General features: G+C 42.7%; 1 protein-coding gene across 2 annotated transcripts in view; it reads right to left on the bottom strand.

The window, feature by feature from the left end:
• The window catches only part of NMU (neuromedin U), a 29,161-nt gene extending 25,800 nt beyond the window's left edge, over positions 1-3,361 (bottom strand). For both annotated transcript variants that reach the window (XM_075997807.1, XM_075997808.1), the window contains exon 1: positions 2,935-3,361. In XM_075997807.1, coding sequence (XP_075853922.1) covers positions 2,935-3,055 — 121 coding nt within the window. In that variant the 5' untranslated portion in view covers positions 3,056-3,361. The remainder of the gene's footprint in view (positions 1-2,934) is intronic.
• Positions 3,362-13,597: the final 10,236 nt, after the last annotated feature.

Raw genomic sequence — 13,597 nt, 5'->3', positions numbered from 1 at the left:
CATTCCTGTTTAAAAACACAATTTTATATTTGTATACTCTTGACCAATCCATACCCCCCAAGAAAACATGGAAGCTTCCACAAGTACACTGCATGCAGCCACACTGCCTCATAAGGACCACTGAGAGCTTGTCTCCTGCCATGTCCCAAGCTCGTGGGAGGCACTTAGAAATTGCCGTTATGCCTAACTTAGCCCCGGCACTTATATGAAGTTAAAAAGGGGTACTCTGTGGCCCTTCCACAAAACATGTAAACACAGTCTCAGAGTAAAGAAGCCAGAGAAGCCAAAATGAAAACTATTTTTCTATAATTTATAGAAAACCACTAATATCCTATGTCTGAACCCAAACGTTAGGAGAGAATTTTTTTTCTTTTGCCTATTTGTTAACTAGAGTTGATGTGATTTTCCTCCCAAAATACGTTGCATGTGCACTTTATACTATCAAAGACCAATACTATACTTAGATTACTTTCCATGTTCTCAGAGTCAGTGCCACTATTGTCTACATCATAAAAACTGTACTATTTTTGATGTTTCATTGAGATAATATACTTCAGTACTAGCTAGTAAAGTAAAATCACCAGTCTATTTTTTTTTAATCATCAGTCTTATACAGTACACTTTGATGCAAATAATATAGACAACCTATACATCTATAAATACACTATGTATGAGAGAAAGAAAGACCTGATTATTCTAAAAGTGGTGTCAATTTTCTTTTTCTCATTGCTGGTAGGTATTTCATTATAGGGTTGGGACTTGAGAAATCACTACATTACTAGTGGCTGAATGTTAAGAATTATTCTATGAGCAAGGAGCCAGTTGATCACTTATTGTCACAGGCAAAATCAAGTGATAGATTGTTGCAGATATTCAAAATGTGTTCCTCTTATAGGAAATTTCTTTATTTTGATAATATTCTCTGAATAGTAAACTGTTTCCAATCTGTGGGTGACCCTTTATCTTCTCATTGTTACTGTATGCTCTGCTAATTCACTTTTTGCCAAGGATGCTGTACTTGTTGACCCTTATTTTCCTCTGGTGTTGTGACATTTGTTTTGTTTTTAGATACATCCAGTTGCATCTTGCATAAGGATTGATGTTGGTAGATTTATCTCCAAGTTTGGCTTACATATATCATGCTTTCCCCCAGTGCCATCTTTAGGAACTCATGACTAGGGCAGATCACACTGTATATTCACCCTCTCCCCTTTCCACCACATTTTTAAAGAGCCAAAATTAGTTTTTTAGTATTAAAAGCAGGTCTGAAGGGGAATGAAAACACAGAAGGGCAGTCTTGGGGGTTTCTGGGTAGTGAAGGAGGCATCTTATCCTTTTGCTTGAAAAATATTGGGGTTATTTATGAAACGATTGGCCAGCCAGCAAAAATGCCCCTTTGGAAATAAATCCCAAGACTCATCTTTTTCAGGAACCTGTTACTGCCTTCCATAATTACTGCTCACCCACCAGCAGCCTGAAAATCTGCTCCCCTCCCCCTAAAGGCAGTTGCTATCTCCCACTGATGCCAAAATCACTGCTAGCATATAGCATGTTACATGCATGGAAAGCGTATTTTTTTTATATAGCAAAGTCACTTTTCAAACTGTGCTATTCTACTTCCTTAAGAAGGTAAAGATTACCATCCTAATTTTACCAATAACAAATTTAAAATTGAAAAGGATAAACATTTACCTTGCTTAAGTCCACATAGCACTACTGGCTATGTGGAAAAGGTTTAGGTCTGTGAGCTTCTGATTGCTTAGATTTCAAAGCCAAATGACCTCGCTTTTCAGGTAAAGAACATCCCCCCCACACACACACACACACACATCTCCAATGCTTTAGGAAAGGAGAAAATCAAAACAATGAAAGGAGACCAATAAAAATAGATTAGGAAAAGAATAATAGCCTCCATTTCTCCACCTCTAATTGAGGGCTGGGCTACAGGCTCTAAAAGATCCCTGCAGCTGTGATGTTAAGTCACCAGGTCCTGACAGTCTGCCCACCTTTACCTCACTGACAGGAGAGCAGAGGGAAGCTAAGAGAACCAGCTGCCTAACTAGAGCATTCACGGCTGTAGCAGGGCGGTGGCTGGCACTGGAGGGCCCCCTGGCTCAGAGCTTGGGGGATGAATGATGGTCCCCCAAGGTACCCGGACAGGTAACCTGTAACCTTTAGGGAACCTAGGGAAGTGATCTCCTGGCTGGAACGCTTGCGCTCTGTTCTGCCATGTCTCCAAAGCTACAGACCTATCTCCCTGACCTTGCTTTTCCTATTTCTTCCTCTAAACCAAACTCAGTAAGTCCCCATTGTTACCCAGTCACGTATGCCTTCACTGGCGTTAGCTGTAGCACTGCCTGAACGAAAGCCGGGCTTGCACACTTGCCTCTCCAACTTTGCGTGACGAGAAGGTCTCTATTCCTTTTCCTGGTTTGGTGCCTGAAAACCTAAAAGACACAGAGCGCACTCTTTCCCCTGCTAAGGGGCTGGCATGGTGACTGTTTCACTGCTCAGGATTATCCAGAGCGCTCTCCAAGTTCACATTGCATCCGCAGATGAGAAAGTATCAAACTCTCGTTTTGTTGCACCAACAAGCCCTCCAATAAACTGCAATGCAAGGGAAAGCACTTGAATATTCACTATTTTAATTCCCGTTACCCACGGGCCCGAGCATGAGGGAGCCCCGCAAGTCCTCACCAACCGCAGCGACCCCCCGTCCCCCCGCAGAGTCTCCGCCACCGCCGCGCCGCGGGCTTTCCTGGGTCGGCGACCCGCGCCGGTTGTCAAGGGCAAGAACCACGGAACCCGCGGCGCGAGGGGAAGGAAGGTGAGTCCCGGAGGCCAAGCGAAGGTGAGGGAGAGGGGGCGAGGAGAGAGCGGGGAGCGGGGCGGGAGGAGGCGCGGCGAGCGCGCGGGGGGCGCGGGACGTCTCACCTCGGCCGGCGCCCGCGCAGCAGGCGAGCAGCAGCAGCAGCAGCGGCGGCAGCAGGAGCGGGCACGGCGCGGACACCTGCCCGGGGGGCGGCCGGGCGCGGCGGCTCGCTGCCGGCGGCATCTCGGCGGCGCCTGCGGACGGACGGCTCGCTGGCTGCCCGGACCCTGCGCTGCTCCGCCGCAGCCCCGGCTGCGCCTCGGCGTCTGGGGTCCGGCCCCGAGCTGACCGCCCCGGGCGCTGCCAACTTTTTAAATCTCCAGCACACGTGGGCTGCGCGCGGCGCGGTCCCAGCGCGCGTCACCTCCCGCCGGCCGCCCCCGGCCTACCTCGCGTCACCCGGACCCACGCCCGCCCACGCCGCGGCGACCTCGGCCCCGGGGCCTGAGGCTCCCACGCATTTCGCTCCGGTACAGAGGAGAGCGGGCCTGACACGAGGCACGTCCCTTCCCGCCTTTGGGAGGGCTTGGCTGGGAACGGGAGTGGAACGGCAAACCCGGCCGTCAGAAGGGACGGGATCCCAGTTTTTAAACTTGGTAGTGGCTATGCCTCCTCGTTTCTTTTCTTTCTTTTATTTTTTTTTATTTCGGCATATTATGGGGGTACAGATTTTAAGGTTTCAATAAATGCCCTTTCCCCCCCTCCCCCCACAAGTCTGAGTCTCCAGCATGCCCATCCCCCAGATGGTGCACATCTCACTCGTTATGTATGTATATACCCACCCCCCTCCCCCTTTCCCCCTCCCCCTTTCCCCCTCCCCAATACCCTATTACTGTAGTACCTATGTGTCCACTTAGGTACTGCTCAGTTAATACCAGTTTGCTGGTGAATACATGTGGTGCTTGTTGCAGACGCCCCTTCTTCTTCACCCTCCCCGGGCAGCCTTTTCCGCTCCACTAGACGGTGCCATGTCTCTCTCCAAGAGTTCCGGTGGCCCCTGTACGCGCCGCGGTCGAAGCACCTCTGTTTTGTTCCCTCGTTTCTTCCCAGCTCCGAGCACAACGCCTGGTGCGCATTAGAGCACAGCTGGTGCAACGGTGATGTTTAATGCTGTCGACCATCTCTCAGATTCCTGCTCAGTCTGACACCGTGTAGGGCTGCGGTCCCCAACTCTGGGGCCGATACCTGCGGCTTGGTAGGGACGGGTCACAGGGCTCCACCGCCCCCCTCTTTTCATGAAACGTAGGACGTAGGACGGGGAGGCGCACAGCAGGAGGTGGGCGAGCAAGTGAAGCTTCATCTGTATTTACAGCCGCTCCCTGTCGCTCGCATCACCGCCTGAGTTTCGCCTCCTCCCACTCCCCTCTGGGAAAAACTGTCTTCCATGAAACCGGTACCTGGTGCCAAAAGGTTGGGGACTGCTGATTTAGGGAAATGCAGATAATGAAGGATCAAGAAGAAAGGACTGCTGGGAGCTTGACCGCACACACATTTCTAGCAAGCAGATGTAGAAGGCCTCTGCTTGTCCTGTGGCTTTCGAAGCCTAAGGTAACTCCTTTTCCCACGCATTTCTGCTGCTACAGCATTCTCATTTCCAGCCGGACCTGACTTCCCCATGCCCTCTGTGTGCTTTCCTTTACTTTCTTAGCGGAAACGTGCAGGGAGCAGCCTCTTTCCAGGACACCAGCTGATGCATTTCTCATTTCCTTCTACACAAAGAGGGAAAGCTGATTTCATTTGCCCTCCTCTTGAAAGGTGAGCAACGCTGAGGAAAAGGCAGGAAGGAAGTATATTAACATTTTGAAAGGGGCATTTTTTTTTTTTTTTGCGTCAGGCACTTTCTCATCCTATTCATTTAATATTCATAACATCTTTGGGATGTCAAAGTATTGTGGTTCTCATTTGATGATGCTCAGGGAGATTGGACAATCTGCTCGAGGATACCAGCATGCGACGGAGCCACTGGCCATTCTGTTCCGGCAAGGTGTTCTCTGTAAATCAGGAGTTGTCATGTAGCAGGCATGTTCCGTGGAACCTGCTATATACCAAGGCAAGTCCTCTGGAGACACAGCATGTAGTTACAGTAGCACCTTTCCTAAAGGAAATTACAGTTTGGTAAAGGACCCCAAATAGTATATTACAAACCAGATTGGGATAGTATTTTGTCAGAAATATAGAGAGAGGCGCGAGTAAAACCCTAACCGATCAGGTAAAGAAAATAAATAATGGCCACCATTTTTAATTTCTTTCTATATGGGAATCATATGTAAAGGGCTAAGGTTAAAGAGTCTGGTCCAGGTTAGAGGATGGATGAAAATAGGTTTGATTCAAGATTGTTGGGATTTATTCCCAAAGTGGTAAAAAAAAAAAATAATAATAAAAGAAGTCACGCAGAGGATGTTAGTCACCTAAGGATGTAGGTGAGGGAACAAGGCTCTGTTTCCCCATGACCTTATTCCTCGTGTCTCCCAGAGGTGCCCTGGAAGATCACTAGTTTCAGCAGCCACTGTGTCATGAGATATCACTGAGAACAGCAAAGCCTGAAACAGTGGGCTCAAAGCTTTTTATATCCCCAGCAGGTCAGCAAAGAAACAACTTGTGCATTACGAGTTTTTCCTGCACGAACCAGGCTGCTCGGAATGTTCTTTTATGTGTCCCCTGGTGTATGTGTGCAAGAGTTTTCTGAGGAACATACAAAAGAATAGCATCATTAGGTCAAAAGGGATGATCTAGGCAAACTCCCCTTTAAATTGTTTTCCAAAGTGTTATACCAATTTACACACCCACCAACAGTGAATGAAGTTTTCATGGCTGCATGTCCATGAAAAAAATCTTTGCTAGCTTGGTGAGTGTGAAATCTCATCGTGGATTTAATTTGCAATTCCCAGTTTACTAATGAGATTGACTGTCTTTTCATAAATGTATTGGCTATAATTGCTCTCTCTTCAGTGAAACGTCTCAGTGAAAAGTTTATCACTTTTGCTCATTTATTCCCCATGGAGTTGTTAGTTTTTCTTACTGATTATAGAAATGTTTTATGTATTCTGGAACCTTTGTTGGTTAAATATGTAGCAAATATTTCCTCCCTGTTTATGGCTTCTGTACTGTCTTTAATATGAGTTGTTATTTTTGAAGAAATGTGTAAGAAAAGACTGGTAGACTTCCAGGTCATGCCATTATGTGGCTTGGATGATAAGAGAAGATGGATGGTGGAGTGAGGAAGTGGGGGTGGATAGGCTTTTTATTTCCCAAGAACAAATATTGGGAGCAAATGACTACATAGAAGCTGATTCGGCAGATCCCCTTTTGTCCAAGCATTCCAAAGAAGCTAAATCCCAGACCCTTGTAGGGGAGGCTAGATAATTTAACTGCAAGCATTCCAATCTGTGCCTAGAAGGTCACGTTCATTTAAATTGAGCTTGTGTATCTGTATATGCCATCAGCAGTGAAAGCATTTCCTTTTACTCCGTTTCAGACTGAAAGTTTGATTCTTAATACCATAGTCATTCCTCTCACCTATTATCTCCTGCATTCTTGACTACAAATTGGCAATGGGACTTTGCTTTCTGTTAACATCCTGTAAGAATGGTGGCTCCATAGGTCATGGGCCTGCAGAGTAGCAAGACCTGCTATCTTGCAATGGAGATATCTAGAAAAGTCATTGTGGAAGGGGTTAAGAAGGGAGGAGAGTGGAGTGTCAGGAGAAAGTGAGAGTCGGCAATGGATAGAAATACAGTCAGGCTGTAGCTGGCAATAGGGAAGTCTACTGATAGGCAAAGACTCCCAGCTTCGTGAACTGAAAGTAGGGGCAAGATCTGGAAAATTTAGGGGTTCTAGGGGAGATAGAGATAGTCATGAAGTCTTTCAAATATTAATTGAGCACCTACTGGACTCCATTCTAGAAGCTTGGGATACAGCAGTAACCAAGTCAGTTAAAGTGTCTGCCTTAATGGAGTTGGCAAATTTTCAAGAGAGTCAGATAATACACAAGTAAATAAAAACAGTAGCAATATCAGATAGTAATAAATGCTATAAAGAAATTAAACCAGGGTAATGATATAATAGAAAGTGGCTGGGAGTTCAGGGAAAGATACCTGAGACAGGGTCATCGAAGGCATGCCTCTCTGAGGAGGTGATATGGGAGACCTGAACTGTAAGAAGGAACTAGTCATGGGAAGAACTGTGAAAAAAGAGCCACAGGCAGAGAGACCGCGACGTGCAAAGGCCCTGTGGCAGAAACAAGCCTGAAAAGTGGGAGGAGCCAAAGGAAGCCAGTGTAGCTGGCACAGAGTGAATGAGTGCAGTGTGGAGAGCTGAGGTCAGAGAAGTAGGCAGGTTAGGATCCTCATCATTGAAGGGTCTTGTAGGCCATGATAAGGAGCCTGAATTTTTCTCTAAGTAAAATGGGAAGCCTTTGGAGGATTTTAAATAGAGGAGTGAGATGATCTTATTTACATTTGAAAAAGATCTCTCTGGCTTCAGTGGAGAGCAGGCTCTGGGGGGACCCCCTTAGAAGCAGGAAGACCAGGTGAGAGGACACTGCAGAAGGCCATAAAGACAGTGTATGATTCCATTTATATGCAATGTCCAGAACAAGCAACTCCACAGAAACAGAAAATAGATTAGGGGTTTCCAGAGGCTGGAGAGAGTGACTGCTTCTGTGTATGGGGGTTTCCTTTGGGGATGATGAAAATGTTCTTGAATTATACAGTAGTTGTGGTTGCACAGTCTTGTGAATAGAGTAATAACCACTGAATTCTATACTCTAAAAGGATGAATTTTACAATATGTGAATATCTCAACTTTAAAAAAAAAGAAAGAAGTCCAGGCCAGATATGACAGTGACACGTTGAATTGGATGGTGGCAATATTTGCATGTTAGCACAAGCAACGTTTGTCTATTTTTGGCATGAAATATCCAAATTTTGCTACATACTCCCTGGATGTTCTTGGTAACTATGAAATCCTCCTTCCAATTTGTGAATGCATTCACCTAATACATGTCTGCATAAATGACTATGCTATAATCACTAGCTTTAATTTTGTTTATTTTGTTTTTTTGAGACAGGGTCTCCCTCTGTTGCCTGGACTAGAATGCAGTGACGTCATCATAGCTTGCTGCAGCCTCCAATTCCTGGGCTCAAGTGATCCTCCTGCCTCCGCCTTCAGAATTGCTGGGACTATAGACACACACCAAAACATGCAGCTAATTTTTAAAAAATTTTTTGTAGAGACAGGGCCTCGCTATTGCCAGGCTTGTCTCAAACTCCTGGGCTCAAGCAATCCTCCTGCGTCTGCCTCCCTAGGTGCTAGGCTTATGGCGTGAGCCATGTCGCCTGGATGCTTTAATTTTTTAAGGAAAGAAAAGACTTTATAAAAGCCGAGTGGAGAACATTGGGCTTCATAGTCAGTTTGACATAGTTATAGTTAGCTATAACTATGAACAGCATCGTTATCTAAAAAACGGAGAGTGGATACTATGTGAAATAATGATAACCTGTGATGTGTTAATGCTTACTAGGATGGTCATGCCCTCACTCAGTGAGCTTTCATCAAGCGAGTGTCAACTGTATTTAGACTTTCAGAATGCTGAGAATGTTGTTCTGTGTTCTGTTTTATCTTCTCTAAGACCACTTGCACCCTTTCATACATGGTATTGACTGAATGTTTGTGTCCCCCCAAAATTCAGTGTTGAAACCTTAACCCCACAATATGATGGTAGTTGCAGGTGGGGCCTTTGGGCAGTGATTAGGCAGAATAGGATTAGTGTTCTTACAAAAGAGAACTCAGAGAGCTTCCTTGCCTATTCTACACATGAGGACACAACAAAAAGATAGCCATCTATGAATCTTACACCCCCTAGTCTCCAGCACTGTCAGAAATAAATTTTTGTTGTTCATAAGCCACCTGGTTATGGCATTTTTTTAATAGCAGCCAAATGGACTAAGAATTTATCTTCCCAATTTCCTGCTATTTACTGCCTATGCTGATGCAGGGTGAACCCATTTAGAAATACCACCCTAATCTCAAATTTGAAATGTAGAGAAAAGATTTTGCTTAAGGATGTGTAATACTAAAAAGTAAAAGTTCTACTGAGGTTATCGAAGTTGAAGGTCAGCTACTCCAAAAACCCAAATTAGCCTATGATCCATCTCTAGGCTTCATGATAGAAGCCACTTGTGGAGCTACAGAGCTGTCTCAAGGAGGAGACAGTCATTTGTGACAATCACAGAAAGTGACCAAGTGATTGGGGGCCTATTTAGCTCAGAAGATGGGTAACTATTATTTAGTGACAGGGTAACTTTCAGCTCTCTCCACAAATGCCTTTGGCTTCCAGATGAAATTCCTATTTTATAACTGTTCTCTCTGAACACTAATAGTTCATATACTATGTAGTAACCCCAATAATCCTAATTATTCCCTAATGATCCCTAATTATTTCCCATCCATCTGTTCAAATTATGTAGATATCAACCTCTCTGCTTCCAAGAAAAATCTCTTGACATGGAAGGACTTTTGGATGAACTACACTGCACTGAGAAATCACTCCAGATTTTCTTTTCTAAAAGACAACAAAAGTACAAGAAATGGAGGACTATAAACCAAATAGATCAACATTTCTTAAGACTTCCTGTTCCAGGGTAATTAACTTTGCCCTGATAATGACAGAGGAGCATCAAAATTGTAAGAAATACAACATCCTTTACAGGAAAAGGAAGCTTTTCTTATTTTCTCTAATTACTTGATAAAATTAATTTTAAACAGCTTACAGAAATAATAAGCAACATGATTAAAAGTCCTTACCTTTGATGTTGTTTTCAGGTTCATCCAATGCATATAGTGTGGACTGATGGCAAATAAAAGATTTCTGTGAAAGTCCAAGAGCCATTCTTCCTATTGTTTTTTGCAAAAGGAGCTAGGTTTCATCTCTTCAGTCTCTTGAGGTCAGGAGGCAATGTGGGTGGGGATCCTTTTGGAGAACTAAGGGAAGAAAATACTTATCTCAGAGACAGCCTTGCAAGATAAATTTCTCTTGAGAAAAGTAATAAGAGAATTTTTTAAAAAGTAAATTCGATAGCTTTTTGCAATTACATCAGTGCCCACAGGCCAGATTTTCACATGATAGATGTTCTCAGAGTAAAGCCATTATATAAAAACAGCAATTTATTGCTAATTTGAAATCTGACATTAAAAATATTTCCAGTTCATTGACTACACAATCTTTTCTCTGTTCCTTAAATTGCAATTACAATATTAATACATACTAGTGAAAGATTTATTAGGTTTTCTTGACACATTTATGAATTACATCCAGACAAAGCTGGCAGAAAAATAGATACCTCTAGACAGATGAGGTTTTATAAAAATGGAACCTAAATTTAAGATAGCTATAAAAATACAAGAACGGATAAAGTGATTTTTATTTCTACACAATAAATCATATAACCTCTTTATTGGTAGACTGGTTTCCAACCTATTTAAAAATGAATCAAAACATTATTATTATTTCCTAAAGGCAACTGTTATTACAGTTAAAAAAATATATATATTCCTCATATAAACATGTTCAGATCAAATTTTTATTGAATTTGGCCAAAGGTAATCAAGAAAAAATGAAGCAAAAAAATTGTTCTAATTTGACATTTTTTAAAAAAGTGAAAATAATCAAGAGACTTGGAATGAATTTCTGAGTATAAAAATAAGTGACATTTTAGTTAATGTTATAAAAAGAGTAATCACTACTCATTTTATCTCTAGTGTCTCTAATAATTTTAGCTCTGATTTTTTTAAGAACCATATAGATATGAAATGCTAAAAGTTATATATATGTGTGTATGCCATGTTGCTCTAAATTAAATACTAGTAGATATTATTTTAAGACATTTCTGAGAATAAAATTAGCCAAGATTGAGCAGTTTATTTTCTTTGTTTATCTGTAAAGTACTCGAATCCTTTTTGTCTCAAAAATTAATCACAGGTTCTTTTTTTTTTCCATCATATTATGGAGGTACAAATATTGTTAGGGTTACGAATATTGCCCCTGTCCCCACCTCCCCCTGATGTGTCCAATCCCCCGGTGGTGTGCACCACACACATTATGGAAGCATACACCCCTTTCCTCCTCCCCACTCCTGCCTGCCCACCACCCGATAAAAAGTTTTGTTTTGTTTTTAACATTTTGGTTACATCGTATATCTTTGCCTCTCCCTAAGAAGGGTTAGAGTTATGCCCTTCCCCTCCAAAATACTCGCCACCTCCCTAAGATTGGATCCCCCCCACCCAATCCCTGGTGAGCATTGCCACCATTTGAAAACCATAGTTAATCAGTCAGTACCAATTTGATGGCGAGTAGATGTAGAGCCCATTTTCCATGTCTTGTGTCGCCTCACCTTGGATAACGGGCTTAAGCTTAATCCAGGATAGCATAAACGGTGCTAGCTCACCATCATTTCTTAGGATTGAGTAATATTCCATTGTGAGGATATACCACATTTTAATTATCCACTCATGAATTGATGGGCTCTTGGGTTGCTTCCATGACCATGCAATAGTGAATTGTGCTGCTATAAACATTCGGGTGCAGATGTCTTTATCATAGAATGTCTTAAGTTCTTTTGGGTAGATGCCCAACAATGCTATTGCAGGGTCAAATGTTATTTCTATTTCTAGCTGTTCAAGGTATCTCCAAATTCTTTTCCACAAAGGTTGCACTAATTTGCAGTCCCACCAGCAGTGTAGGAGTGTTCCTGTCTCTCTGCATCCTCGCCAGCATTTGTTGTTTTGGGATTTCTTTTTTTTTTTTTTTTTTTTTGAGACAGAGTCTCATTTTGTTGCCCAGGCTAGAGTGAGTGCCGTGGCGTCAGCCTAGCTCACAGCAACCTCAAACTCCTGGGCTCAACCAATCCTCCTGCCTCAGCCTCCCAAGTAGCTGGGACTACAGGCATGTGCCACCATGCCCGGCTAATTTTTTCTATATATGTATTAGTTGGCCAATTAATTTCTTTCTATTTATAGTAGAGACGGGGTCTCGCTCTTGCTCAGGCTGGTTTCGAACTCCTGACCTCGAGCAATCCGCCCGCCTCGGCCTCCCAGAGTGCTAGGATTACAGGCGTGAGCCACCACGCCCGGCCGGGATTTCTTGATACAGGCCATTCTTACTGGGGTTAGGTGGTATCTCATTGTGGTTTTGATTTGCACAGGTTCTTTTTTTATGTTTCTTCTCACTAGGGTGAATTCAGATGTAAGCTACTTTCAATCTTCCTGAGTTTCTACCCTAATTTAAAAGTTTTTAAACAGCTTGCAAGGAAAAAGCAGAAATCAACAAAACAATATATTTACTTCTCAGAGAAAGCTGAAAAATAAAGTTAAGGCAATCATTGCCTTGACCAAGTAGGTTTCCAAGCACATCACCTCCGGTATTTATTCTCTAGCATGACATCTATATGTTTAATGTCTATCAGTTCAGCTGCCAACAATTGACTTATGGCAATGGTGATCAATTAAAATTGCCTTGAACTTCTTTGCTCTCATCTTTCTTTCCTCTTATATTTTTATTCCCTCTTAAAACAATCTCAAGGAATTACCTTTAACTCCTGTCCTATTCCACTGCATTGTTATTACTGTCTTGTAACAGAGACCTTCAGGAGTACTGAGTTAACTCTATACTGGGAAAACCTTTCAATGTAGGTGGTATGTTACCTGACTGATGACATCATTCTTCCCTGGTCACCTGATAGTCAATAGCACCCTCCTTCCTCGCAGCATTTCCTACCTCCTTTGTCTACTTTTATTTTTTCTCCTGAGCACTAATAACCTCCCGATATACCATACTATAAATCTGTATCTATATAGTTGTTGGCTTCTTTATTATCTGTCTCCCTTTGCTAGAATGAGAACTCTTAAGTCAGGTTTTTAAATCTCTTTTATCATTTTAAAAATACTTTATGTTTGCTTTCCTATTATTCTGATATCTTGAATTCTTGCTGGTGTTAAGAGAACTTGACACAGTGGGCACTAAAGAACAAATATAAATGAATAAAGGAAGTAGTTTGATCTACAAAGCTTTTATTTATAACATTATACAACCTTTAAGTGTATCTCAACTGCATAAATGGTGATATATACCCTTAAGCTACATGGGAATAATAAGCAACGTTTCACTGTATAAACCATTGCTTAGAATCCTCCTGGGTTCTATTTCCGATTTTGTTCTAGTCAATTTGGGAAATTTGAGAGCCCAGAACTGATAAAGAAAAGAGTCTAAGCATATGGTAGAAAATAAAAATAAATATAGAAGTGGTATTAGGAACTGGGATTTTCTAACTAGGAGAGCAATGATTCGTGGAGGCAGTGTGACCCTATGGTTGGGAGCATCAGCAGCAGAGTTGGACAACCTGCCTTTGAGTCATGGCAACGCCATGGAAGACCTTGGGTGATAATTGACCTCTGAAGGCTTCAGTTTTTGTTATGTATACAATGTGAGTGTATATATATATATATTTTTTCTTTTTTCTTTGCCTACACCACATCCCTTCTTTGGAAAACCAGGCCTTCCTCATTTTGTAACAATCTCACACGATTCAGGGATCAGTCTCAGATCTGTGCAGGGGCTACGGCGAAGGTGTTCTCATTCTCCGTGACTATAACATGTAAGGACCGTGTAGGTTACATGGAGAGAAGCTGTTTTAGAGTGACGCCAAGTAGCAATGAGAGGTGAAGAGAGGA

Source organism: Microcebus murinus, chromosome 26 (assembly GCF_040939455.1).
Source record: "Microcebus murinus isolate Inina chromosome 26, M.murinus_Inina_mat1.0, whole genome shotgun sequence".
NCBI classification, from domain to species: Eukaryota; Metazoa; Chordata; class Mammalia; order Primates; family Cheirogaleidae; genus Microcebus; species Microcebus murinus.
This window is presented reverse-complemented; position numbering and strand designations above follow the sequence as displayed.